General features: G+C 36.8%; 1 protein-coding gene across 3 annotated transcripts in view; it reads right to left on the bottom strand.

Moving 5' to 3' along the window:
- VCL (vinculin) overlaps positions 1-18,348 on the bottom strand; it is a 99,043-nt gene that overhangs the window by 57,086 nt on the left and 23,609 nt on the right. For all 3 annotated transcript variants that reach the window (XM_029244913.1, XM_029244915.1, XM_029244914.1), the window contains exon 2: positions 9,147-9,217. In XM_029244913.1, the coding sequence (XP_029100746.1) occupies positions 9,147-9,217 (71 nt within the window). The remainder of the gene's footprint in view (positions 1-9,146; positions 9,218-18,348) is intronic.

The raw sequence follows: 18,348 nt of genomic DNA, 5'->3' as shown, positions 1-18,348 counted from the left end.
CAAGAGAATCATAAGCTTGTAACCACTTATAATATTGCTTTGAAATATATAAAGTTAAAACTGACAATTATGAGGAAAACTGACAAATCTACAATTATTATAGATTTCAGCAGACCTCAATCATAAACAGTTTATGATTTATAGCAAGACTATAAAAGTCTGATCAATAATACTTATATGTTGACCTAATTGATAAAAAGAGAACCCTATACCCAAGCAGAAGAGAATACACTTTCTTTTTAAGCACACACAGTGGTACACTTACCAACACTGACCACTTATTATGTCACAGAATAATTTCGAAGAATTGATCACATACCAACCAAGACTTCTAGGCACAAAGCAATTAAATTAGAAATATAACAATTAAAAGATATAAGCATACCTCATTTTATTGCACTTCACTTCACTGCACTTAGCAGATACTGTGTTTTTTACAGATTAGAAGGTTTGTGGTCCCTGTGTTGAGCAAGACTACAGGCATCGTTTTCCCAACATCATTTGCTCACTTCATGTCTCTGTGTCACATTTTGGTAATTCTCACAATATTTCAAAATATTTCATTGTTATGATATTTGTCGTGGTGATCTGTGATGTTATTACTGTGATTGTTTTGGCATTTTTTAGCAATAAAATATTTTTAAATTAAGGTATGTACATTGTTTTTTTAGACACATGCTATTGCACACTTAACAGACTACAGTGTAGTATAAAAAACTTTTATATGCACTGGGAAGCCAAAAAATTCATGTGACTTGTTTTATTGCGAATATTATGGTAATCTGGAACTGAACACACAACATCTCTGAAATATGCCTGTAGTAAAAAGAATCTTTAAATGTACTACTAAATAATGTACATGGGTAAGAGGAATTCACACCAAAATTACAAAATATTTAGGGCTGAACAACTATTAAAGTACCTACACAGCTGTTTCTAAACTTGTAATCAGAGCAAAATTGAGAGTCCAAAATATTATATTTATTTAAAAACAAGAAATACTAAAAGATAGAAATATTGAAAATAAGATATTCAAATAATAAACTTAACAAAATAAATAATGAACCTAAGAACAGAATTTAATGAAATAGATCTTCGGGGAAAAAACTAATGAAACATAAATCTCCCATAAGAGTGATAAGAAAAAAAAAAAGGCAGAAATAGATAATACTGAACAAAAAAGGTTAGAGGAAATGCATAATTTCTTAGAAAAGTATCAGATTATCAAAGTTGACTCAAAATGAATTTAAAACCTGAATTAGATAATAAAAGGAATCTGAAAGAGTAATCAACTTTCTTCCTCTAAAGGACACCAGACCCAAGAAAGTTTTAGATGCAAGTTTTGCCCAACTTTCAAGGACAGACAATCCTTTTCTTATATAAAATGTTTTAAAGACTAGAAATCTTATTTTATGAAACTAAAATAACCTTGATAACAGAATAAGAAACAAAATAAGAAAATTATAGATCAAGACCCCTCATGAACAAAGAAGCAAAATCTTTTTAAAATATTAAAGTTGAATTTAGCATTGTATTTTCTTTTCTAAATCACTACTACATAGGGTTTATCTTAGAAATGCATAGATGGGGGAACTCGACGCTTTGACTGCCAGGGCCCGGGGTTCGATCCCTGGTCGGGGAACTAAGATCCTGCAAGCTGTGTAATGTGGCTGAAAAAAAAAAAAAAGAAAGAAAGAAATGCATAGACGGTTCACCATCAGAAAAGTTGATACTTATGGAGTAGACCAGAGACCATCTTATAGACTAGGAAAGGATAAAAACTGCATGATTATCTCAACAGATACAGAAAAAGTATTAAATGAAAACAAGCAATCAGATTTTTTTTAACAAGGTCTTACTACAGGAGACAATAAATGAGAGGAAATTTTTCTATGAAAAAGCTTAAAAAGTAACTGAGTTTATTTTGAGAAAATGACTGAGAAAAAAAGATTGAGAAGCTCAAGAAGAAAGCTAATTTTCACCAAATATCTTTTTTTTTCAGGTACTTTCACATACATTATCTCACTCATTTAAGCCTCACAATAACTATTACATTATGAGAAGAGATTCTTACAAAGAAGGGTGAGAAAGAGTCTTAGCATACTGGATTGAGTACAAGCCTGGTGTCGGATAGTTTAGGGTTTGACTCTTACCTCTGCCATTTATGTACTAGGTAACTTTCAACAAGTTACTGTGAGCTTCTCTGACTCTCAGCTTCCTCATCTGCAAGACGAGGTGCATTAAAAAACACAGTATAGGGCTTCCCTGGTGGCGCAGTGGTTGAGAGTCCGCCTGCCGATGCAGGGGACACGGGTTCGTGCCCGGGTCTGGGAAGATCCCACATGCCGCGGAGCGGCTGGGCCTGTGAGCCATGGCCGCTGAGCCTGTGCGTCCGGAGCCTGTGCTCCGCAACGGGAGAGGCCACAACAGTGAAAGACCCGTGTACCGCAAAAAAAAAAAAAAAAAAGATATTCTGGCCACTTTCACCAAAAAGCGTGTTTGAAAATTCAAATTTCATCACAAATTATTCTGATTGTTCAAGATCAAAAGCAAAGAAAAAAGCTAAATATGAGGGCTTATGATCTAAAAACATGACACTACTACTTTAAGTCAAAAGAAATCTATATTAAGTGTAAGCATGTTTAAATCCTTTTCAAATTTCTTCTTTGTACATGAATATCAGTCAAGGTAAAATTGTACAAATACAGACCATAACTGTGCTTAACTAATAAAGTTTAAGGGTTAAAACATGGCAATTTCCTAGGAAATATGATTAATGGCAATCATGTAGATTGCCACTACATACACCCTTTCACAAAGTATTTTAGGAACATTCTTTTATTTGATAGGCTTAGACATTACAATATGTTTCAAAAATAGTCCAAACTGGTGAATCAATCCAAGTTTTGATGATTTCAAGCAGACTGTTCAGAGCAGCACTGAGACAGAGTGGCAACACTTCACAGTTCTAAAATGAAACTATTTGCCTGCCAACAGACAAAGCGCTTTATGCCCTTTTTAAGGAGTTCATACCACGAGACCACCTCACAAGTGACACCTTTTGATACATTCAGATACTAAACACCCCTGGATATGGGCCAAGAACTGCCTTCCTTATCCATTTCTGCTCCACTGCAGAAATAAGAATGAAATTCCACCGTATACTGCAATAGCAGTTTTTCCGAGGCTAAGAAAATAGTTTGCCACAAACATTTTTTACCTATTAAGAAATCAGCTTGAAGCAAATCCCTGCTGACAGGAAATGAATCTGGTCAGTTTGACACACAGCTTACTCTCCTTCACTAGCACCTATTGCTCATCCTGTATTGGCTATGACTCTTCCTGAAAAACCACCTTCATCTTGTCATTTGAGTTACTGCTCAAGAAGCGCAAAGCTTCCCTACCACCCAATTCCAAATTCCTCTGCCTGGCTTTCAAGGGCTTCATCATCTGACCCAACTACCTAAGCTTAGTTCCTACCACCCGCACCATGACTGTTCCTCTCCTCAAAGCCCCCATGACTGACTCATGCTGCTCATTCCACCTGGAGTATTTTCCTTTCTTCCCATACCTGTCCCCACTTCCAGTACTTTCCTTTTTCCCTACATCTGTCCTCCCAAGTCCAACATCCTAAATGAGCCTCTTTCTACTATTCCTACCTACAATGACAGCACTCCTTCTCTCCTATTATAAAGTCAGTCTGTTTTACAGCTCTTCAATTTGAAATTTCTTAAAGCACTTTCTTAAAAATCTCTCTGTAGCAGCAGTTCACCTTAGTGCCTCCATGATACACAGAAGAATAAAACTCTCAATATATGACCTACCCCTTTGGGTGTACCTGTGATTATGCACAATTTCCAGCCGCAACAGCGATATTTCCACTAATTTCTCCTGCACTAAAGAAAGCGTAATAAAAAGCCAGTGAATATATTATATTTCAATAAAAGTTAAAAGGAAAAAAACAAAACCTAGTGAGTGGGAATGAGAGGAATGTTATTATATATGTGATCTTGAATATGCTCAATTTACTTTTTTTAAATAAAGCATTTGCAAACTTTGGCACTTTATTACTATTAATAAATAACTTGTAATACATCTTACAAGTGATCATTCATAATAAGGACGATTAAAAACTGCTATTCTATGTAGCACATGCTAGACACAAAGAAAGCAATCAATAAATATTCTATTAACCAATTAGTGTGTCTAGCCCATTAATAAATCGCACATAACTATTACAGCTGCTGCAGCTGCCTGATGATAATGATTGATGACAATGATGCAAAGTATAAACACAAAGAACAGTAGCTGAATCTCCTGCTGACAGTCTCTAAAGGAACAAATGACTTCTTATAGGGTGAGTCTAACCACTATTTTAACAGTACAGCATGACCGTGGCACTCCTGAAGTCTATAAAGATCACAGCAGTTTCTGTGGCAATCATCACGCAACCCTACACCTCTTGTGCAACACTGTGGCTATTAATGCAATCTGGTAAAATTAGTAAATTGTAAACTCTATTTGCCAGTGCAATCAGGGATCAGATAACTTTTGCTCCACCCAAGAGAAAGCCTTCCTGTGACAATGCAAATCTTGTTCTATATTAAAATGGCCCTCACTTTTACAGTAAGGAATTGCCCAAGCATTGGAGTCCCTCATCAACAGTTACAACCCAAATGTATGATCTTTAACTGATATTAAACCATTCTCCAACATTCCAACATGCCCTTAATTGCCAGTCACACAAATAGACTATGATTTGATTTTGAGAGCCCCCCCAAATCCTGAAAATATCAAAAATTCTGAAAATGACATATCCTTCCCTGAAAAATCTCTAAATCTACATCAGATTGCTTATGTATAAATCCATCTAGAGATCAACAGTCTTCTGTTTTCTCTAGCCCTGACATTCTAACATTCTAGGAGTAGAGATTGATCCAAGAATAAATTTTTAAACTTATTTTTTAGCGTTGTCAAAGCAGACACTATTTAGAAGTCCTTGTCAAAGTAGAGACAGCAGAAGCATCAGTCTGTCATGCCCTGGAAACTTCCAAACATCAACCAAACAGCCCAAAAGAATGTACTACTCAACAGTTCCAAGGATGTCATTAATTGCTTCCATCTGTTTCCCTCTCTGTCCCTTCCCCATCCTAGTAAAGTATTTTTTGCTTCATTTTGCATTCTAAAGAAAAGCATAAAGAGCCCTCATGTTTTAAACTGCAGAATACTTATTCATCCCCCAAATTTGTTTGATAATAACAGCCATATTGTTTTTGTACTCCAGGCTATTTTCAGGTAACATTTCAGAGTGTGGCATATTAAGTCGTGTACTTTTTAAACACTGCTCAGTAAATATTTCAGTTGGTCATAACACAATGTTTTTCCCTGACTCCTCAAGGTGACCAGGGTTCTCCCTGAATGGCATGATAAAGGTTAAAACCTCTGAATGGTTTCATATCCATTAATGATCCTTACCTAAATCAGTGGTTTCATTAAACATTGCATAATCATGACTTTCTAATTCTGTCATTTATTCCACTTTTATTGGTTAGAATTTCCCCCATCAACTAGAGCTATTAGGTTACTGTGAAATAAAGTATGCCCAAGAGAGAAAGGATAGTTACAATTTTTTTTTTCCTTCCCTGGTGGCACAGTGGTTGAGAGTCCGCCTGCCAATGCAGGGGACACAGGTTCGTGCCCCGGTCCGGGAAGATCCCACATGCCTCGGAGCGGCTAGGCCCGTGAGCCATGGCCGCTGACCCTGCGCGTCCGGAGCCTGTGCTCCGCAACGGGAGAGGCCACAGCAGTGAGAGGCCCGCGTACTGCAAAAAAGATCTACTCTCAGCAACTTTCAAATATATAATACAGTATTATTAACTATATTCACCATGCTGTACATTATATCTTCATGACTTATTTATAACTGCAAGTTTGTACTTTTTGACTCCCTTCCCCATCTTGCACACCCCCCCACCTCCCCACCTCTGGCAACCACCCACCTGTTCTCTGTACCTATGAATTCATTTTTTTAAATATTCTACATATAAGTCATATAGTATTTGTCTTTCTCTGACTTATTTCACTTAGCATAATGCCCTCAGGGTCCATCCATGTTGTTACAAACAGCAGGATTTCCTTCTTCTCTATGGCTGAATAATATATTATATATATATATCACACCTTTACCAATTCACCCATTGATGGACACTTAGGTTGTTTCCATATCTTGACTATTGTAAATAATGCTGCAATCAACATGGGGTGCAGATATTTTTTTCAAGATAAGTGATTTTATTTCCTTAAGATAAATACCCAGGGATTTCCCTCATGGTGCAGTGGTTAAGAATCCACCTGCCAATGCAGGGGACACAGGTTTGAGCCCTGGTTCAGGAGGATCCCACACGCCACGGAGCAACTAAGCCTGTGCGCCACAACCACTGAGCCTGCACTCTACAGCCCGCAAGCCACAACTATGGAGCCCAAGGGACACAAATACTGAAGCCCCCGCACCTAGAGCCCATGCTCCGCAACAAGAGAAGCCACTGCAATAAGCCCACGCACCGCAACAAAGAGTAGCCCCCGCTTGCTACACCTAGAGAAAACCCACGCACAGCAACAAAGACCCAACACAGCCAAAAATAAAAATAAATAAAATTGTAAAATTAAAATAAATAAATACCCAGAAGTGGAACTGCTGGATCATGTGATATATCTATTTTTAATTTTTTGAGGAACCTCTGGAAAGATAGGACAAATGCCTCTTTTAAATTTCCCATTACCAGAGTAAGGGGCTGGTGTCCTAGTTACCACCAAGGGTGATCAATGAGGTTTTGTTTTGTTTTAAAGTTACCCACTTTTCTGAAAATATCATCACAACTAGGGTACTCCTTAATTTTTCTAAGTCCCCAAGGAAGCCTGTGAGAGAGCACATAGCATATTTCAAAGGTATATTTCTGGGAATAAGCAGAAATGAGTTTCCTGAAGAAATTCATTTAACAGTCAAATGATATTCATAGGCTTGAATGTGAAGGGTTAAAAGGAACTTTTTATAGGGTCATCAAGTCCAACTTCCCCGATATTTTTTTTTTAACATCTTTATTGGAGTATAATTGCTTTACAATGGTGTGTTAGTTTCTGCTTTATACCAAAGTGAATCAACTATACATATACATACTTCCCTGATATTGAATCTCCCTATACACTATCTCCCCATGCTCTGTACCTTCCAGGGGGTGAGGGGCAAACAGGTACAAGCTAGAGCTGTGTTTTTAATGTACAGTAAATGCAAGTTTAATTACACTATGTTTAACTGACAGCATAGGACCCTTAATATTACCATGCTGATGAAATGGCACATAAATAAAGTAGGCTCATACTGGTTAGAGCTGGAAGAAACCCAGGATGCCACCAAGTCCAAAGAGGGCAAGTTTAAAAAGAGACTCCCACAAAACAGACTCTGCAAAAAACAGATGCTTCTGGTACCTTACTTCCTGACACATGAACATTTTGCAGAATTAACAGAAACAGTTCTGTAGAAGCACCCACTAAAGTAAGTTAGAAATAAGAAGATACCAATATGGGTGAAATTCTCATCTGTTCAATGAAAATAATAGACCATAAGGAGGATAAAAATAAAGGAACACTTTTTGCTTTATTTTAAATTGTGATATATAACATACATACAGAAAATTGCACAAAACATATATATAATATAATGAGTGATTATAAAACAACCACTCATGTAACTGAACAGTTAAATCAAGAAATAGAACATTATTACCACTTTAGAAGCCCCTGCATGCCTCTCCCTGAGTACAGCCCTCATCCTTCCTCCCAGAGTACCACTATGCAGACTTCTGTGTTCATTATTTCCTTATTCGTCTTTATCTTTTTACCTTATAAATAGGCATCCCTAAACAACAGTTTATTTGTTTTTGAACTTTAAATAAATGGAACCTACCTATATATCTATATCTCTATCATTCACTTCCCTTAATTATTTTTCAGATTCATTCATTCTTTTTTTAATTCATAAAATTAACCATTTTAAAATGAAATATTCTCATTCCTTTTTATTACTGATTAATATTCCAATTGATTGACTATACCATGATCATTTTTATCCATTCTACTGTAGATAGACCAGTGGTATCATCATGAACAATGTTGATATCAGTATTTTTGTATATGGATCCTAGTGTACACGGGCATAAGTTTCTTTAGGGAACATACTGGGAGGCAGAGAAATTGCCTATTTTCCACTTTACTAATGCCCAACTGTTTCCCAACGTGGCTGCACCAATTTACATTCCCAGCAGCAGTGTCCCAATTGCTCCACATCCACACCAACAACTGATATTATCAGACTTCTTAATTTAGGAGCTTATAATAGAACAATTTGCAGTTCTCTGATGACTACTGAGATAGAGCACCTTCTCACAGGTTTGCTGGCCATTTGGATTTCCTCTCTTTTGAAGTGCCTATTCAAATTCTTTGCCCTTGTTTTTTAAAACTGAATAGACTTATCTCTTTCTTATTGATTTGTAGAGGTTTTACTTTTTTTTTTTTGTCTTATGCATCAGGCTTTACTTTTAATTAGGACGTGACTGCCATAAAAAACAAAGTCATTAATCAAAGACAACATAATCAAGAACCTGAGAAGCTTTAACTAATCAAAAGTTAGTATCTCTGCTTACTTTACATAGGATAGGCCAAAATGTCCAGCAATTATTTGTAGGAGTATTAAGTGTATGTAAATATAACTTAAATTTAAAACGCTACTGAAATATGTGACAAAACACATTTTTTTTTTAAGTTTGTATCCACTGTTATCTCCAAGCAAAGGTATTTAGTACACAATCCAGACTCATGCATGCTAAGGTCAGAATGTTTCTGAATCCTTTCCATTCTGAAAAACAAAATTCAGAAGTCATAGTTTGATTAAAAATTATGTCAAAAATGCCTAACACCAATGAATAAAATCAACAGTAGGAAATTTGACTGCTGAAAAATGAAAAATTAAAATTTCAACTGTAAACAGAGCTTTATATTAAAAAAAAATAAAATTGCTCCTACAGTCAGTATTTTTCCTTTCCTAACAAGAGGATTATTCTGCTTAGCAATAGAAGAATGTTTTAATTACTTACTTAATAAATGCTGGTGGCATATCTCTCTTCAAAATCTGATCCTCAGTGGTTTGAACAGTCTCTTTTCCAACCTACAGGGAAAAACGATTCACAATTCAAATTTAAATTCTCAGACTTTTAAAACTATTATTTAAACATATTTGAAACACATACATTACACATTATCATTGAAAATGATAGATTTGAAGAAAATTTCTGGATTTTTTGAAATTATCAAGATTGCTCCCACATATGCTTCCATAATACACTTGGATAACAATATAGAGTGCAAACATAATGTATTAACCCTGTTCCAGAGTAATTAATTTGAAGGCATCATTGAGCACAGTGAGAAAAAAAAAATTCATCATTGAGAATATATATGTTTGTGTGTATTTATGTTTAATGACAAACTGCTACATCTCTGAAAGAGTACATGAAGTACATGAATCCAGTTAGGTAAGCTAAAATGTCTATTCAGAAAAAAATTGACGTTACTGGAACTGGAAAAATATGTGAAACAATAACTCTGAAACTAGAAACCAAACATATGAAAGTACACAACTTAACTAGTAATCAACATGATGTTTTCCCTAATCATAGAGCACCTTAAAAAGAAATAATATATAATGCTAAATGTTGCAATGGAATAGTTTTACACCCTGCTGGTAGCAATGTAAACTGGTATATTCTCTTTGGAAAATCATTTGCTAGTATGTATTAACAGACAAAAACATCCTATCTAGGAATTCCACTTATGAGAATACACCCTATAAGCAATAATACCAAGTGTGGTAATCACAATATTTACAAAAATATTCACTATCATGTTAGTTAAAAAAGCAAAAACATTTTCAAAATAACTTACCAACAATGAGGAACAGTTAAGTAAATTAAGATATATCTTTAGACTTAGTACTACAGGGCCATTAAAACAATGGTTATAAAGACTCAGCACTATGGGAAAATGTTTATGACATTATACTTCGTTTAAAAGGAGGAATAAAAAATAATAAATACACTATGATTACAACAAACCCAAAACTCATTATGTACAAGGCAAAATACTGAAAGAATATAAAACAAAATGTATTTATTAATGCTTGCAAAATTTTGAGTTAATTTGTATCTGTATTTCCTGTTTTCTAATTTTCTGAAATGTGTATATATAATTTTTGTAATTTAAAATGTAACATTAAAACGTTACTCTTGGTTACTTAAGTGTAATTATTTCCTACCTAAAAATTTTATTAATTATCTATCATTTTATATAAATCTTCCCCAAAAGTAACGGCAAAAAATTTTAAAAACATATCAAAATACTGCCACACTAACTGGATTGTGTGCATGTGCACATGTATTTATTATACCACAAATGGTATACATACTCACTTTCTTTAAAATCATTCCTATGTAGGGCTTGGATGTCAATTTTTCTTTAACTATATCATGTATTACAAAGCACTCTAAAAGAAGCAAACCTTAATATAAGGAATAGTGAAATTCACCCTTTTATCAATATAAAGCTATTTAGGAATATTAAATCATAAATATAAACCACATTTTAATGCAGAAATCTGTGAAATTTTTAAAACCCAGAATGGAAAGTATCACAATCCTATTATTTAACCGTTTAACTTTTATTGAGTTTGAAGAAGAAAAACGAGTTTAAAAAATTCCTAAATGCACGGTAAAGCAGCTAAAGCAAATAACACAATAAACTATTCTCAGGGAATACCAGTCAGGCATGAGTTAATAAATACAAGTTTTTTCTCTAAAGTTAATAGCTCAGAAAAAAGCAAGACACATATACCACTGTGTAATAGCCAGTGCTTTTGTAGACAATGGACTGTCTGTATCATAATAAAACCCTTTCAAATCAGCAGCTGGTTCTCTAGAGTTTCTCAGATCAAAACATGACAGAATATTTCCAGATGTATTGTTCACCATAGTTTCTAACAAAAATCAGCCATTCAAAAAGCTGTGGGCCATGACTTCATGAAGGAAAAGATGAAGTGCAGCAACAGTCACTCGTTCATACTAAGCATAAAGGGTCTACAAGGATATTCACACTTAGAGCAACGGCAATTCCTTTTATTTTACACACCACATGTACATATATAGAGAGAGCCAAAGAGAGACAGGGGTAGAGAGAAAGAGAGAGAGAGTGTGCAAGCCAGGCGAGTGGGGAAGAGTTCCCCTTATATCTCCTTTAGAAAGTATTCAGTTATTCAGTGTTATTAAACATTTATTGAATGCAACTACATGTGCCAGTCACTGTTCCAGGTACTTTAGACAGAACGGGCGTAAAAATAAGTTTCCTTCCCTCATGGAAGTTATATTCCAGTGGGAGTAGACAGAGAGAGAGCACACAAGTAAATAAATAAATAAATAAACAAAATCATTCCAGGTAATAGTAAAGATGATGCTATAGAGTATGGGGTAGGAGTAGAGGGGGCCTACTTTAAAAAGTGTGGACAGGGCTTCCCTAGTGGCGCAATGGTTAAGAATCCACTTGTCAGTGCAGGGGACACGAGTTTGAGCCCTGGTCCGGGAAGATCCCACATGCCGTGGAGCAACTAAGCCCGTGAGCCACAACTACTGAGCCTGCGCTCTAGAGCCCATGAGCCACAACTACTGAGCCCATGTGCCACAACTACTGAGCCCATGTGCCACAACTACTGAAGCCCGTAAGCCTAGAGCCCATGCTCCGCAACAAGAGAAGCCACCACAATGAGAAGCCCACCCACTGCAACAAAGAGTAGTCCCCGCTCACCACAACTAGAAAAAGCCTGTTGCACAGCAACGAAGACGCGATGTAGCCAAAGATAAAAATAAATTAAATAATTTTTTTAAAAACTCAATAGTGATAAAACAAACAATCCAATTAAAAAAAACAGTGGACAAAGAAGTAACATTGGAGCTGAGATTCTGAAGCTGAAAAGGAACTACTCATGCAAGAGCTGGGAAAGAACAATCAAGAGGGAGAAGCAAGAAAAAGGCCCAAGGGCAGGAAAGTTTGGGTGTACTAAAAGAGCCTTAAGGAGGCCAGAGTGGCTGAAGCTCAGTGAGGGGGTTAGGTGTGGTGATGAGGTTGGGTAAGAAGGCAATGGTCATATCACAAAAGAGCCTTTTAGGCCAAGTTAAGGTGTTTGGAATCTTTCCTAAGTACAACAGGAAGCAGGAGTGCTAAACAAGAGACTGACATGAATTTTTTTTTAAAAGGTCATTTTGCCTGTTATAAGGAGAAGTGATCTTAGCAAGCAAGGAGAAGCAGAGTGACCAGTTAGGAAGCTACTGTAGTTGTCCAGGGGAATGATGGTAGTGACTTAAAATAAGACGCAAAAGTGGACATGGAGAATTAGTTCTTTTGGAGGAAGAGCTAATGGGACTTGCTCTTGAAATGGGTGAAGTAGGGGTTGGGGGGTGGACTGACAGAAAGAAAAATTTAAAATAACACGTAGGTCAATTAAGTAAAATGTCTTCAAAAGCAGCAATGCTAAAAGGCTGATGTATAGCAAAGATTTAACATGAAAGGATAAAACAATCATGAGTAAACCAGGCAAAACCACTGAAAGAGTTTTTCAATAGCAACTATTCTGACCCCAGTAGAGGTAATTACTAAAGAATGAATTCTATTTAACTATTTTAGGTCTCTTTTGTAAAGGTAGGGGGTTGGTGAGGAAACAGAAATAGAAAATAAAAACATACTCAAGGGCTACTTTTTTTTTTTTTTTTTTTTTTTGCGGTACGCGGGCCTCTCACTGTTGTGGCCTCTCCCGTCGCAGAGCACAGGCTCCAGATGCGCAGGCTCAGCGGCCATGGCTCACGGGCCCAGCCGCTCCGCGGCATGTGGGATCTTCCCGCACCGGGGCACGAACCCGTGTCCCCTGCATCGGCAGGCGGACTCTCAACCACTGCGCCACCAGGGAAGCCCAAGGGCTACTTATTTTAAAACTATTTTTAAGTATTTAAGTGATGTGAACTAAATCTGATTTATTATTCTAAGCTGCATTCATAACTGCAGTGATAGTATCCACAGTCACTTTGATCTTCAATACACTCAGCCTATAATTAGGTTACACACAATGAATGGTCCTGTTTTTAAGGCATAACACATAAAACGTGACTATGTAGAATGAATGCCATTTTTACCTGGAGAATTGATTTTTGGCAATGCTGTCCAACAGAACTTTCTGTTATGATGGAAATGTTCTATTTAATTTGTGCTATCCAATACAGTAGCCATTAGCCACTTGTGGCTACTAAGCACTTGAAATATGGCTAGTGCAACTGAAGAACTGAATTATTACTTTTATGTAATTTTAATTAATTTTAATCTTTTTTATTAACACTATTTTTTAAACAGCCATTTTAGGTTTACAGCAAAATTTTAATTAATTTTAATCTTTTTTATTAACACTATTTTTTAAACAGCCATTTTAGGTTTACAGCAAAATTGAGAAGATACAGAGATTTCCCATATACTCCCTGACCCCATACCAATAGCCTCCCCCATTATCAATGCCCCCCACCAGAGTGGTACATTTGTTACAACTGATGAACCTACCATTGACACATCATAATCACTCCCAAATTCATAGTTTACATTACATTCCACTCTTGGTGTTGCACATTCTATGGGTTTGGACACATGTATAATGACAGGTATCCATGATCATGGTATGACACAGGGTTTTGCCCTAAAAATCCTGTGCTCTGCCTATTCATCCCTCCACCCCAAACCTCTGAAAACCACTGATCTTTTTACTGTCTCCATAGTTTTACCTTTTCCTGAACGTCATATAGTTAGAATCATACAATATATAGCCTTTTCAGGTTGTCTTCTTTCATTTAATTTGAATTTAAATTCCACACGTGCTACACTACTGGACAGCTCAGGTCTATGGGACTTGCACTGTCTCCTAAAACTGGTCTTCCTGCCTCCAAACTTCCTTCTTCTAATTCACTCTTCACATGGCTGCTAGATTAACCTTGATTTTTACCTTTGCTACGTGGTGTCTTCAGAGAAGAAGGGAGCTGGGCCTAGAGAGACAGCAGTTGCCACATGGAGGAGAGAGGGATCAGACAGCCCAAGCACAAAGAAGAGCACAGTCCAAGCCTCAAATGTGTTTGAGCACACGGTTGACTAGACAAGAAAAACAGGCTGGTGTGCCTTCAGCAAAGGAAATGAGGCTAGAAAGGAAAGCTGGAGTCAGCCTGGGAAGGGCTTTGTGTGCCAAGGGAAGGCAGAGAGGATTATGTAACTTAACCTGCCCATTTATTCAAAGGCTGTCATCCTTTGTTCTAGATCTAGATCTTTTCAATTCAGTGTTCTATCGCTGTATCAAGTATCAAGTCAAGAACTTCCAAAGAAGCCAGTTTCTAAGGATATGCAGGACCAGAAAGGCATCTTCTAGCTGGCAAAACCTATTGAGGAGAGCTGGACCAGATGACAGGAAATGCGCTTTCCTTCGCTCTCCCCACACTATCAAAACAAAAAGTTTCTACAGCAGCCATCTTTTCCAAATAAAAAGAGTAGAGCAATTCAGAAAGGGATTCACAAAATGCTCTTTGTTAACTAGCAGGAATCTTCACGGCTTGTGGAAAAACATTATTCCTGGAGGTCAACCTTAGTATGGGGAAGCATATGATTTCCTAGTACAGGCCACAACTTTGCAAACAAGCGGGAAGTGATCAACTTGACAAATGCTTCTCGAACCTGTGCAGCACCAGGTCATCAAAATTCTTGGCTAGTTAAGCCAAATGTTTTTGCTACATACATGTTAAGAGCACATGTATGGGAATTTGGTGACTTGATTTCTAGTTCCAGCTTAGCTAATAAACAGCTATGTAACCTCAAATAAATCATTTGATTACTCATTTATTTCTTCTATACTACATGATCTCATTGCAGGTCTTCTTACTCGTCTACTGTGTGTTGGCCAAACTCCCTTTTAGCTCTCTGATGAAGAAAACTTACTTTTAAATTTATATTTTCTACCTTAAGTCCTCATTTTCTACCTCAAATTCTTTTGAAGAACAAGGTATAAAACGATTAATAAATACAAAATTTAAAAGCTCTCACTTGCTACACATTTTATCTGTATGTTTTATGAGTATGAGATTAAACTAAAGTTGATGCCTGATTTTTTTAACCTTAAAATAAGTCTTATTCCCTCTGAAAAAAAGACCTATATGTTAAAGGGCTTAAAAAAAAAAAAAAAAACGCAGAGAAAAGAATGACAAATAGGTCTTAGTTATAGTCTTAAGTTCTCAGCAGCTTTTCCAGGCCAGCATTTAACAACAACCCTTTCAAAGTAATCTAACTTTACAGTAAATACATTTTATTGCTTCCAAACTTTATTCCATTGCTGAAACTCAGATTTGTTGGTTCTATTCACTGCTAAAATTATATCTTCTATTTTCTTCTTCAGAGAATTGCATCTAACTCCTGAGGCCCAATTCCATTCAATTCAATAAACAGGCAGTAAGTGCCAACTATGTGTCCGCTAGGTGGTGGGAAGAGAATGAGATAAGAAATAAAGCATCCTTAGACATACAACTGAAATAATGGTAGTGAATGAGTAAAAGGCCTGGGGGCATTTTTAGGGGGCTTTGCAGGAAGATGTTTCTTTTGAAGAGCTCTTACTTTGTTCCGTAGTTAATTTAAATATCTTTTGTTCACTACATGACTTTAGTTCAAAATTCTATGTGAGAGGCCTTTTGTCTTCTGCTGTTGTTATTACTCCTTTTATCACAATCTACTCGATTTGGTTCAGTAGTTCAGTAGAGAGACTTGGTTTCTTTCCAGCAAAAAAAAAAAAGCTTGGCTGGTTCAAGTCACTACCCAGACTAAAAAATATGTTAATGTAGGTGTCTCCCTTAGCTAGACCACGTATAAGAAAACAGGAAGACAAAACACAGCAGGGAGGACTTGTGTTAGCGATTTGTAGAGTATAAGTGGTAACTATAGAACATTATGTTAAAAAGGTGGCAGGGAGATGGTAATCAACAGAAGTTGCTAATGTATTTAGACAAGAAGATACAAATGATGAAAATGTAAGCCTAACTTAAAATTACAGTAGGCCAAGCCAAGCTATGAGATCAACTGACCGACCAACTGATTATGACCAGACAAGGGAGTGTGCATCCATCTGCCTATGAGTTTGGCTCAAATCAGTGTTTCTTATGGCATAAGTATCAATCTATTATACTGAACAGCCATTCTGATAGGCAGCTGTGTCCAGTACCACATGTGGGTCATACAAGGAAAATAATAATGTATGTGACCCAACATCAGCAACACTTTTGGTTGTTTTCCTGCAGTGCTTGGTGATGGACTTGTGATCTATCCACCCCCTCACTGGTACCTTTTGTATCATTCACAGAGGACACACCAGAGCCAAGTGTTTAAAAAAGCCATATATACCAGAAAAACCAGGACTCTCTAAGCTATTCTGATTTCCAACTCACTCATTCATTTAATCAAACACTTATTGAGAACTTCCCATGTGGTAGGCACTATGTACAAAACTGTGTGTGATGGGAATACAAAAAATAAGTGAGACTCAGGCCTCGCCCTTCACAGACAGGACAAATGCTTAAATAAATCATTGTAACACAGGGTAATGCTCTAACAAGAGTTATATCCAAGTTTCACAGGGGAAAAGAAACTCTAGGAAGGCTGATAAGAGTTCTCCAGGAATAATGGGACTTGGGGAAAAAACGAGAGGTTTCCAATAGTGGAGAAGCATATGTGAAAGTATGGCCAGTTCAGGGAGCACAAACCCACCTGGCTGGAACACAGGGTATTGGGTGGAGAAGAGGTATAGAGAATAGGAAGTTGAAGAAGCAGAAAGATGCCACATCAGGGAGGGCCCTGTGTGCAGCGTGCTTAGACTTTACTCTCTAAGCAGTGGGAAATTATTTCATGGTTCTAAGCAAAAGACATTCTTAGGTTTACATTTCAACAAGATAAACTCAGCAGCAAGAATGAAACAGAGGGAAGAAAACTAGGAATACAAGTTCACTTGTTAGTTCATTTATTCAATCAAATATTTATATAACACACCAGTGCTAAGTATTAAGACAGTGATGAAAAAAATACACATGGCCCCTGACTTCATGGAGCTTAGAGTCTTAGTGAAAGATGAACTAAAGCAGCAGCAGTATGGATGGATATGAGGGTAGATGTAAGAAATCCATTTACATGACACTCAGTCCACATAGAGGGTAATGGAGACACCCAGACTCCTGACGCAAGTGACTTGGTAATACATGCAATGGAGGAAGAAAGCCAGCTCTGAGAAAGAAACTAATCAGAAGGTATGGGATGTTCAGATGGAGATAAGGAAATGTTAGAGGAGGAATCATAGAGACGGTTCCTCCGTTTACTTGCCTGGGCTGAAGAATAGATTGCGGCTGGTGGAAGAACCAGCGGATGAAAAGAGCTGAGAAGGGAATGTCTGAGCGGGGCAGGGGGAATGGTAGAACTGTGTGTCATGAAAGCCAAAGGAATAGAGTTTCAAGAAAGTGAAAAACAGTGTCAACTGCTAGAGAGGTTTCTAGTACATTCACAGAGTTATACAACCATCACCACAATCAATTTTTGAACTCTTTCATCACCCCAAAAAGAAACTCATTAGCAGCCACCCCCTTCATTTATCCCCAGCCTTTCCCCACCTCCATCCAGCCTTAGGCAACCACTAATCTACTTTGTCTCTATAGATTTGTCTATTCTAGATATTTGATGTAAATGAAATCATACAATATGCGGTCTTTAATGAATGGTTTCTTTCATGTTGTAGCATGCATCAGTACTTCATTGCCTTTTATTGCCAAATAATATGCCATTGTATGGTTATGCTACATTTTGTTTATCATTCATCAGCTGATGGACATCTGGATTATTTCCACTTTTTAGCTATTTTGAATAATGCTACTATGAACATAAGTGTAAATGTTTTTGTGTAGACATATGTTTTCATTTCTCTTGAGCATATACCTAGATGTAGAATTGCTAGATCATATGGTAACTCTATGTTTAACCACTTGACAAATAGCTAGACTGTTTTCCAAAGAGGCTGTACCATTTAACATTCCCACAGGCAATGTACGAGGGTTCAAATTTCTCCACATCCTTGGCAATACTTGTTATTATCTGCCTTTCTTATTACTATAACGATTCTAGTGCAGTGGTGTCTCACTGTGGTTTTGATTT

Source organism: Monodon monoceros, unplaced genomic scaffold, assembly GCF_005190385.1.
Source record: "Monodon monoceros isolate NGI ecotype Baffin Bay Population unplaced genomic scaffold, NGI_Narwhal_1 Super_Scaffold_4, whole genome shotgun sequence".
NCBI classification, from domain to species: domain Eukaryota; kingdom Metazoa; phylum Chordata; class Mammalia; order Artiodactyla; family Monodontidae; genus Monodon; species Monodon monoceros.
Note: the sequence above shows the minus strand (reverse complement) of the source record. Positions and strands in the feature narration are given on the sequence as shown.